This window comes from Cetorhinus maximus, chromosome 3, assembly GCF_964194155.1.
Source record: "Cetorhinus maximus chromosome 3, sCetMax3.hap1.1, whole genome shotgun sequence".
NCBI classification, from domain to species: Eukaryota; Metazoa; Chordata; class Chondrichthyes; order Lamniformes; family Cetorhinidae; genus Cetorhinus; species Cetorhinus maximus.
The window spans coordinates 59,837,447-59,849,453 of NC_135881.1; the positions used below are offsets into that span (position 1 = coordinate 59,837,447).

General features: G+C 36.6%; 1 protein-coding gene across 3 annotated transcripts in view; it reads right to left on the minus strand.

The window, feature by feature from the left end:
• Positions 1-12,007, minus strand: part of nmt2 (N-myristoyltransferase 2) — a 55,323-nt gene that overhangs the window by 19,806 nt on the left and 23,510 nt on the right. For all 3 annotated transcript variants that reach the window (XM_078538434.1, XM_078538435.1, XM_078538433.1), the window contains exons 4-9: positions 10,355-10,473; positions 8,514-8,605; positions 8,300-8,416; positions 6,173-6,343; positions 2,362-2,470; positions 889-1,059 (exon numbers count right to left, since the gene is read on the minus strand). In XM_078538434.1, the coding sequence (XP_078394560.1) occupies positions 889-1,059; positions 2,362-2,470; positions 6,173-6,343; positions 8,300-8,416; positions 8,514-8,605; positions 10,355-10,473 (779 nt within the window). The remainder of the gene's footprint in view (positions 1-888; positions 1,060-2,361; positions 2,471-6,172; positions 6,344-8,299; positions 8,417-8,513; positions 8,606-10,354; positions 10,474-12,007) is intronic.

Here is a 12,007-nt window from a genome sequence, read left to right on the forward strand (position 1 = left end):
TATGGAGATACTTAACAGAAAGATAAAACTAACCTTTAATTAATATTCTTAATTACAAAAAAAATAGATTAAAAGGTTCTTAAATTTCCTAATCCGATCTACTGGGTTATACTATTAAATTAATGAAGATGGAAAGTCCATTTCCTCTTTCAAAGAATACATTTTACAGAAGTACAGTGAATCTGCAATATTCTTTTCCTGCATGTTAGAGGCACCATTTAAAATATTTGAGGTACATAAAATTCTAGTACTTTCAATTCTTGTGCAGAAATTCCCAACCCATTAATATACAATTTATTACTCACTTCATTTCAATATTGTTGACATACCAGCATAAGATAGGGAAAAACAGCAAATGCTAAGAATATCCCATGTTCTCTATCAAACTGTTTTAAAACATGTTGCTAAAGCTTACTTGAAAATACTCTTGCATGCTCTAAATGGTACATTGACAACATAACTTGATTTCCCGCAAATATTCTCAGCATGAGTTTCAGCAGTGCCTAAGTTTTTGAAACAAATTCCGAATAATTGATTGTATTTTAAACATTACCTGTGAAGCATAATAAGACTGCCTTATGAGCCATTCTTCTTTTTAAGCGTATAACTTACAATTTTCAAAAACAAAAGTCAGTACCTATTTCAACAAAAAATTCTGATTAGCCTTTGTAAAACTTCTCTTTCCATTCCCCAAAAAAGACCATGACTGGTGCTAGGATAACATTTCACAAGTGATAAAAGGCCTCCAACTCTCACTCAAGTGGCTATTTTTCATGTTCAGCCTAGGTGACTGTCAAGGGATGGAGGGGTAGTTGAAAAGTTTTGTTATAATTTTTTTTCAAAACAGAATGTCATTATGCATACAGACACACAACAGCATTGCATTACCTCTACCACATAAGTGTCAATAATGTTTTCACGGGGCAATAACCAGTGGACCACTTCTTCCTCACTCATCACTGGAGCAAGCTCAAACTGCTTTAGATAATTAAAGAGCAGCTCTTGAACTCTTTTTATATCCTTTTGCTCCATTGGCCTCAAACCTGTTGTCTTGGGGGTCTAGCAGAAAAGAAATATAATGGAATTAACATTGAGATAAACAGAATTTGGTATCGCCACTTCTAACTAAAATACAGTTTAGCCTCCTTTCTTACCATCAGTCTATGTTGTACCTGTCTTGAAAATATAATAATTCTCGTAATATTATTGTGATTTATTGAAAAGTGGGTTAATAATGGGATTTAATTGAATTGGAGACAGCTAGTCCAGAGGCTGAGTTATCAAAAGCGAAGCTAGGTTTGAAATGCTAAATACGTAAACATGGTTGAAGTTTTAGAATGTGAGGTGTAACGAACATTTACATTTTTAGGTAAATTAGGTTAGTTTGAATTTCAAAGATGTTGCACCTAGCCAGAAGAAGCCAGGCCAAATAGTGTGTTTATTTTTCCCAAAGGTTACTGATAAAATTAGTACTATGAAAAGATTTATATTATGAGAGAAGTAAAGTTACAAAAACATATGGGAACAATGGAATTTCCACTAAAAATGGAGAAACACGTATAAAGGAGATGAGGCTGTGTCAAAGAAGAAGGAATTCTAAGATCTAACACAAGTGTGAAAAGCCTCCAGCCTCAGCGCATCAAGTTGCTGTCCACAGGAACCAAAGTCGAGTAAACTCACTTTGAATTTGACTATCCAGGCTTTGCCCGGGTCTGTTTAAATCTATTTGTTTTTACTGTTGCCTTAACAGAGGTGTAAGTGGGAGTCAGATTAATTAGGGGTTTTCAGAGTTATTATAGTAGTAATTTGCAGACCTATGTATATGTTGGAAATCTTTTTTTTTGTTAATAAGTGTTTAATTTAGTTTTCTAAAAAACCTCTGGAGTCTTGGTAGTCTCATTACTTCTGAATTCAGGAATGCATCTCGAAATAAAATACAAATTGTAAAACAGTTGCGACCGCATGATCAAGTTTCCCTTGTGGATTTGATCCGCCTGGCACACATCATCTGCCGCTTCATAACAGTACCTTTATTTGAACCGACGGGAATATAAGCATAGCCACTAACTGCAATAAGCATAATTTTGATATTTAATTAAAATGCACAAATACTGACTTTCCAACAATTGCACCACAGAATATTTTTTAAAAGAGGATTATTTTAGCACAAGGATGTAACAGGTATTGCAGTGTACAATGCAATTTAAGATAGACAATATTGCAAAATATTATTGACCTGAAACTGTTCAATTCTTCCCTCACTGAAACAAATACTGTAGGAAAGTGACAAGAAACCAATTAGAAAAGGCTTCACGACTTCCATAGTTTTATTTTAGGAAGCAAATGGTTTGAGCTGCTTACATCTGGTAACCTGTAGAGCTTCATGGTTCTCTGTAAAGTCATGTTTCTGCTGAGATGAGAGAACTTCACTTCCACCAGCTTTCTGGGGTTCAGAGATCGATGCCAATACCTTGGAACACAACAGCACTATTAAATTTAAACCAAATAAAAATCCGTGATATTCTAACATCAATGCACTTGGATCCAAGCGTATTAGTAGCAAAGTAAATATAGCCTGGTTCTATGCCAGAAAGGTAGGATGAGTTTCTAATCATGCATATGAACTTGGCCTCAGAAAGAAGTTGAGTGATTTTCAAGCACTCCATCATAAATTGTAGGCGAAGACACCCAAGCCACTTAGTTGAACTTTGAGTCTTAGGCAAGAACATCTCCAACCGCTTCCCTGTATCTCTCCTCATCCATATTCAGTTAACCCCTTCCAATCCCACTTCCTTCTGTATCTGCCCTGAAATAATTTCTCCCAGGAATAAACTCTCTCCACAAGCCACTTACAAACTCCCATCTATTTAGCTCCCATCCTGTGCTGTTGTCAATCTGCTCAATCATTCCCTAACCTCCACCTTAATGTTAACTTTCTTCCATGTTGGCTCATCCCTCGGGTGATATAACCACCAATCTTTGTTCCCTCGTTTCCAAGGACGCAATCTTGGTAATATCTGGCAAACGACTGATTTAGACATCTGTCGGCACTTCTGGTTGGTTCACATTAAGCACCATAAGGCCTTGCTCTCCTCTATCAAAACCACTCACTACTTCAGGATCGTCCGGAAAAGCAAAGATAATCCCAGTTTCTTTTCTCCTCTACCAACTGCTTCTACCATCCCCTATCTCCTCCACTATAACCTGCAAAAACAAGTGTGAAGATGCAGGGAGTTGTGTGTAATACTAAAAACATCTGCCCAACTGCCTCTGTCATATCCTCCTCTCCTGCCATGCCTCCTCCAGTTTCCACTATCGCTCCCTGCCCACCCCCCCACCAACACTGCAGTCCTCAACCACCATATTTCTCCAATTTCTCTGCTATCTCCCACATGCACTCTCTCAGCTTATCTTGTCCCTGAGGCCCACTTCCTGCTCTCTTGACTCTATTCCTAATAAACTGCTGACAATCCATCATTCCTTCCTGACCCCCATGCTGCAAATATTTCAGTCTCCTCTGGCACTGGCCCATTTCATTACAAAGCCAGTCATCCCACTCCTCCTCAAATCCCCTCCCTCAACCCTTCTGTCTTTACAACTGTCACTTGATTGTCCAATCTCCCTTTCCTCTCCAAAATTCTTGAATAAATTGTCACCTCCAATCTTCATTTTCCACCCTGCCACAGCATTGAAATAATCCTAATTAAAGTCATGGATAGCATCCTCTGCGACTGTGGTGCACTATCCCTTGCCATCATTTTGAGTTCTCTGCAGCTCTTGGTGATGTTGATCATACCAGCCTCCTTTATTGTCCGGATGAGCCTTTGGTTCCACCCCAAATTCATACTTTTGCCACCAATTCCATTCCATTCCCCAACTATGATCTCAGATAGAAACTACCGTTTGCAATCTTGGCATCCAATGTGAACCCTTCCAGCTTCATTTCCCAACACTAAACAGTTCCAACTTGCACCTCTACAAAACTGCCTGCCATTGCACCAGTCTCAGTCCACTTGCTGCTGAAACCCTTTGTCACCTTCAGATTCAGCTATCCCAATGCTCTCCTGCTGTCCTTCCATCTTCAATAAACTTCAGCTCATCCAAAACTATCCATATCCTGTCCTGCACCAAATCCCACTCACCTTGTGCTCACTGACTATATATTGAAAGGTTGATTATCCAATACCTCAAATTTAAAATTCTTATCCTCACATTTAAAGCCATTCAAGCCCTCACCCTTTCCTTTCTCTGTAATCATCTCCAGCTCTACAACCCTCAAGAACTGTGTTCTTCAAACTCTGGCCTCTTGTGCAACTCTTTCTCCCCTTGCCTCACCATTGGCAGCCATATCTTCAGCCATCTGGGCCCCAAGTTCTGGAAGCCTTCCCTGAAATGTCCACTTCCTTCTTTTCCTTTGAGGTCTTCTTCAAAATCCACCTCTTTCACCAAAACTTTCATCACCCATCCTAATATCTCCCTCTTTGGCTTGGTTTTGATTCTTGCTAACTATGCTTTTGTGAAGTGTCTTGGGACATTTTTCTACATGAAAGGCACTATGTAAATACAAGTTGTTGTTTTATGATATAAGCACTTATAATCAAGGTACACAAATCTAGTAACAAACAAGTCAAATGCTGAAATCAAAGAAGCAAAAAGAGTTATTGGTTGAATGTTGCTTTTTTCCAAAAACCTTCAATCTAAATTACTTGTTTCCAATTAAACTTATTTATCTTAATTTCACTAATTTGGAATAGTACATACAATATTATAATTATTTGGTATACGACACCTGGTGTGTGAATCACTTGTGTGTGGATCATCAATAAAACAAAAAACATCTAAAATTAAGGCAGAAATTGCTGAAAATACACTACAACCCATCAGCAACTGCAAAGAAAAAATAGACAAGTTCAGCCACGAGTCTTGAGCATTTCCAATATATTCTATTGTTTGATTTTCCGCCAATCAATAGCATTCACACATCTAGAACAAAAGGTTGGCTGTTAAGCCCATATCAGGGGATGAGTGCATCATCTAGACTGACACTCTCATGCAGTACTGAGGGAGTGCTACATTGTCAGAGGTGCCATCTTTCAGATAAATATTAAATATAGGTACCATTGTCTGTTTTGGTGATCATTAAAGGTCTTATGGTGCCAAAGAAGAGTATGGAGTACACCTATCTCAATAACTTAAAGATAGATGGACCAATTAACCTTTGTATTTAGAAATAGATTGGTTTATTCACTTCATATCTGTTCATGGGACCGCTGATGAAGAATAGATGCATTTGTCGACACAGCAATTTCTGCACTTCAGAAAGTAATTCACTTGAAAATGCTTTGAAGTTAAATCCATTACTAATTAATAAAAGTCATTTGGTAGTACAGAACTTGAGTACTGCTGAAAAAAAGAGACATGTTGAAGCTTCTCATCTTGCACTCGTCAGGACACTTCGCAAGAATACCAATAAAAGGGGAAAACAATAATTTATACTGCATGAGAAGAGAGTGCCGATTGGTTGGCCAACAATAGATGTGATTCCACGATTGGACAACATTTACTAAATAATCCTCAGTGTGCTAAGAATTACGCTGACAGCCAATTTAAGATTGTCAGTCAGACTCACAGTGTGGCGCATCTGCGTGCACTGGAAGATACATATAATAAAATACACGGCCTTGTTCTTTGCAGAAAGAAAGAACATGTACACACATTGTACTTGTTTCAGCTAAACAAAATAAGTGGCAGCCATTTGCTGACTTATTCCTCAGAGCAATGTCTTCATCAATCAGGGTCAAGCTGCCTGGTTTAAATTTTAAACAATGCTTGGCAGTTAACTTTCAGTCACCATCAACTGGTGCATTTTCCATGGCAACTACCAGAGTTCACTTGCCAACCAATCAGCACTCTCTTCTCATGCAGTATAAACTGCTGTTTTCCCCTTATATTGGCACTCTTGAAAAGTATCCTGAGGAGTGCAAGACAAAAAGCTTCGACGTCTCTTTTTTCAGCAATACTCAAATTAAATATTGAAAATAAAATCAGTGACCTCCATATAGACAAAAAAGTTTAACGAACAATCAGTAACGTTAGCTCTAAATCTAACAAATATGCTTACATACCATTTTGTTATCAAGTACAATTTAGATTAACAAAAATGATATGCTACCTGCATGTAGCTACAGGCTTCGGAAGAACCACTCCTGCTGTGTACACTGCCTGGAAGATTCCTTCCAAATTCACCCTTCGTGTAATTTCACGGATCAAAACTGGTGCAACACGTTTCGATCGCAGCTTCTTGTGCACACAAAGAAAATTGATTTCTACCATCTTCTTCTCGCTGACAGATATAATTAGAAAACATTAAATTATGCATTTGAGGTGAAAAGTATTAGGAAACTGATCATAAAATTCTAGCTGCCTTCACCACTGTAATCTTAAATATTCTAATAAAAGGCACAGCATATGGTCCTGTGCCCTCTACAGTCAAATTTAGGTCATCAATATATCTCAAGTAAAGCAGGGGTCCTAACACCAACCCTTGGGAAACTCCACCATAAACACTCCTCCAGTCTGCAGGGGACAGCATGGGAAGAGGGGAATGTGTGGGAGGTATGGAATGAGGGATGACGATTTTGTATGAAGAAGAGGTGGAATGGAAATGATATTAGAGGGCTGAAAAGAATGGGATGTGCATGGAAAGTGAAGGATGACATGGGAAGAGTTTTAAAAAAGCTTGCAACAGAGATACTTCACCGCAAATGCTTTGCGTGTCTCTGCTAGTAAATATCTGAAAATAGGATTATATTAGTATGTATGGAATTAAGACATTCATTTCATGTGCTCTTTCAAAGAAAACTGAAAACAGTGTAAATCTCGCTACATGAGCACCAGTCAGGCAACTGTACTTCCAATGAAAACCAATTTATAGATATTGTACAGATAAGCATTTTAAACAATCAATTTATCAAAGCATTATTTCCACTGAATTAAAGTGACCTGCATAGTCTACAGTTACAGATGATTTAAAATACATGCTGGCAATTGGTAATTGTTTTAGTAGCAGTATCAAGTGCTCATACACAAGGAAATATGGAAAATAGTCATATTAGGAAATATTTTGTAACAGGAGAGTAAAATAACGACCCCAGCTTGTATGAGACCTTAAACATAAACACACATTTCAAAAATTTCAAATAAACAACTTATTTCATCTCTCAAAAAGTAAAGAAAAATTAAAAAGAATTTGATAATGTTACAAAGTATAATAATTTTCATATTATTCTGGTTTATTGTAAAGTACGTTTATGGATGTGAGTGTAGATAGTTCAGTCTGTGTGATTTAATTACATTTGGAGTCAGGTAGGCTGCAAGCTTGAAATTATCAAAAAAGTTAGGTGTAGAAATGTACTTGGAATGCTAATGAGTAAACATGAATGGGGTCTTAGCATGTAAAGTGTGAAGGCGTTTGCATTTTTAGATAAGTGAAAGGGTTGTTTGGATTTCAAAGGAGTGTTAGGATGTTTACAACTAGCCAGATAAGTAAGGCTAAGCAGTGTGTTTATTTTTCCCAAAGGTTACTGACAATATTGACAACATGAAAGATTTTTATATTATGGGAAAGGTAAAGTTTCAAAGACATATGGAACAATGGAATTTACATATTAAAGAGAGAGAAACATAAATAAAGGAGAAGGTATGGCTATGTTGGGGGGCCATTTAAGATCTAACAGGAGTGTATGAAGCAGCCTTCGGAAAGCCTCCAGCCATTTGTACATGTCCAATTGGAGTTGGAGGCAAGCTTTTGGAATTCCACTGTCAAGTAGATACTGTGGTAACTTGCTAGCTTGTTTTATTTTTGATTTAAAATCTATTTTGACTGTTGCCTTAAAGGGGGTGTGTAACTGGGAGTCAGGTTAATTAGGAATTTTAGGATTTGTTATAGCAGTAAGCAATTGTAGTATTATGTATGTGCTTGAAATCTTTTCTTTTGTTAATAAATATTTTAACTTAATTTTTAAAATCTCTAAAGGTCTTAGTGGATTCATTGCTTCTGAATTCAGTGCACACATCTCGTAATAAATACAAATTGCAAAACCGTTGTGATAGTGTGGCCAAGTCTCCCTTGTGGATTTGGTCCAGCTGGCACACATCATCTGCCATGTCATAACAATAAACAAATGATGGCAATTTTGTAGCAATCAAATTTTGTTCAATTGTAAGATGCTTTCACAAATAAAACAGCCTGTGAAACAATGAGGATATTTGAAACAAATGCAATAAAATGAGAACCTACATTTCATAAATACGAATATTGGCAGGAATGGCACTAATAAACCCCACTAATTTTCTGTTTGAAGATACACGAACTCCACAGTGCCACTGTGGTAACCAGCCTGGAGGACGAAGAGCCCTGAAAGAATATGCATCTTTTAGATGAACAATCCTAACTAATCCCAAATTAAAATAAAAGTTCTAAAAGACAGCATTAAGTAGAATTGTGTACTCACCACTGTAAAAACTGAGGAGAGTAATCAAATCTAAACATATTGTCATCATCTTCCACATAATTTTCATTTAACAATGTATACAATTCTTTCAGCTGCAAGCAAAAACAGCTGGGTAAAGCTTGATTCAAAAACAGAAACAATTATTTATGCTTCATATCAGTCAATGAATGTTCAATTTTTTAAATTTGTGAAAAATGTTCAGATCCAACAATCTTATAACACTAGTCAGAAGTTGTGGGGCAAGTCCAGGTTTCATTTAAAGTGAAATGGATAAATATTTTCCATGATGGCAGTTGAAAGGCATAATTATGTAAGCTCATGACAAAAAAGTTGCATATGGTCATGTTCAATACTACTGAGTCCTGTAGAGAAAGGAAATGCCAAATCAGTTTTTATTATAGATTATTACTGATGTTTGAGCTAATATTACAGATGGTCTTGTTCATTTTTATAAAAATCGGTATGAATGCTATAATCAACAAGGAATCCTGGTGCTTGAAACTACACAATTTCTACTTTGTGCACTAATACAAGGATCAAACAATGTCAGGCATGGTACAGATAAAACTCCCTTCACTGCCCCAATCATAAAATTGTAGGAAGAAATTCACATTAAAGGATGAATCATTTCAAATTCCTTCAGTTGCTATTTACACAATAACAAGATATTGCTGATTGAGCATGTGGCTAATAACATTATCTATTAAAATCTTTGAGACAAAATTTATTAGCAACGGCATACCTTCCTACTCATGCACTCAAAAGCATTGGTGGTAGGTTTATGCAGATGAAATTAATTCTGCAGCCACGTTTTCAGAACATGTTTATAAAATGAACTATACCTCAAACAATCTACTAGAATTGGATTTATTTGGTGCAATTGGTCGGATTATAGTCATAGACTAATTTACGAAGTAGAAGGCCATTCAGCCGACTGAATTCATGCTGGATCTCTGGAGGAAGCCAGCCAGTCCCATTCCTCCACTCTATCCCTGTAACCTTGCAAGTTAATTTCCTTCAAGTGCCCATCAACTTTCCTTTTGAAATCATTGATCGTCTCTGCTTCCACTACCCTCATCAGCAATAAGTTTCAAGTCATTACCACTATCGCAGATTGCCTTTAATTTTGTTAGAACGTAGTACCCAATGAAGTATTTCGAAGGGAATTACTGTTATAGTATAAGGAAGTGCGGCAGTCAATTTGCTTACAGCAAAGTTCCACAAACAGCAAGGAGGTTAATGATCAGATAATCTTTCAGTGGTACTGGTTGAAGGATAAATTATGGCCAGGACAGATGTAATTCACTAGTCCTACGTTATATTGGCTATTACAATTCTTTGAAATAATTTACAAAGCCACTTTAGGTACCATTGCAGACACCCCTAAACATAAACGGCAAATCCTGATCCAACTTCACTTACACAATTTCACAAGAGTTGTATTTCAATTTCCCACATCAATTGTCCCAATGGCACCTTCAATTTAGTTGTGGGCTCATATCTTCTGGGACACAGGTTGTGAATTCTCAGACTCATTTCAACAGGACTTTTCCAGGCAGAGAGAAAAGCCTTTCATCTCAACAGTCGGGATTGGATTCAAATTGTGCTCCACACCTCCTCCAATCTAGCCCACTACAATATCAAGCCCCATGCCCCTCCCAACTGATGAAGGCTGGTAAAGCAAATTACCCACATTATCTTATTCTCTCAGCTTGCAACAAGGAGAGAGGATAAGGTACAAATAAATTCTAAACAGAATTTTGGATAAAATGATCATATTTTAAAAAAGAAAGCAAACCAGCAGTGACCTAGTAAAAATTTAAAATGTTTGAATTACAAACCTCTTCAGAACTGCCCATATCCAGAGTATCCCACATGAAGCCCTGAGGCAAAGAATATGGCTCTTGACGGATATTCTCTTTATCTGGTTCAATAGAACCATGAGTTGTCACAACTTCATCTATAGGGACCAAAACAGAGAATTCTTTCATAAATTCACTGCAAACACAATGTATCAGCACTTAATGTAGATGTTAACATAAATAAACTGTGTTTAGATAGAGATGTAATGGAGAGTAAGTAAACAGCAATTTTCCTGACAAGTTGTTAAATCATAGAATTAAATTTGGACAAGTTATTTTACACAATTAAATCTCCCAATCAACAGGCTTTTAATCTTATTCTACTTTTAAAAGTAGAATGTTCAATTTGATAGCATCTGCAAGTTTTTATGAACTGTTTACACTCTGTGCTTCTGTTCTTCAGAGAGAGAGAGTGGCACTCAAATGGCGTTCTCTTCTTTTCCCCACCTTGTTTAGTATTAAAATTAGCTCCCTTAACCAAATGATTAAATGACAAATCCCATTTTGTGTCAGTCTACAATACTGCAATCAAGGCAGCCATTTTAGTAATGTAAGAAACATAAGGGAGTCAGTGTGCAGACATGATTTTCCTGTTGCAGAAGTTTCAAAAGTCAGTCACACTATTTTCTTCATGGGAATATACAGCACTGTAAATAACCATTTATATGTTCAACACTCCATAGCTCATGAAGCTGTGGAAAACTGAAATGATAAATTAAAACTTAATTCACCAATAACAAGTAATCCTGTATAGAAAAAATATGGAGTGTTTGCAATTTACCTATAATAGGCTTACAGTATTTAAATGTATATATTATACCTTTCTGAACTTGGTACACGAAGATTGAATCATAAAAATAAAATAACTATGTTTGATATTGTCATATGTTAAGTGTAAGGATTGACAATACAATGCAAGAATGGTAACAAACCAGTCCCTAAAAGCCAAAGGGTACAAAATAGTAGTTAACAAAGGAAATCAAGTATTAAGCTGCATTAATAGCAGCACTGCACTAAATTCTAAGCAAGTTAGTTCAGTCATTCAACTGTTGGAGTGTAATGAGTTTTTGTTGTTTTTATCTCCAAATAAAAATGACCGATACGTTTGAAAATCAAGGAAGCAAGCAGCAGAGGAAAAAAAATCTGAATTCCAAATACAGCTACAGTGGTGGACTCAAAGTTAGATGGGTACAATACTTCAGTTGGCACAGTATTGTAGATAGGGCATTAAAGATATGGAGAATTTATAATGCAGATTTTCCAGAATGATCCCAGAGATGGGGAACTACAATTACATTTATGAGGAGGGTCTTGAAATATGGGGGCTTTTTTCTACTGTTGCACAGAAGGCTGAGAAAAGATTTAATGAAGATTTTTTAAATTATGAAGAGTTTTGACAGATTGAATACAGAAAGACAATTTCCTTTAGTTGGGAGTCTGTGATGAAAGGCCATCAGTTTAAAATAGTCACAAAGAAAGTCAGAAAAAGATTTTGGAACAAATTCTGTTGCTTAAATGGATCGTTGGAACATTGAATGCTTTGCCACAGTGCATGATTGAGGCAGTAACCACGTACCTTTCAGAAAACCAGATTAAATATTTAAATAGGGAGGATACAGGATATGAGGAGAA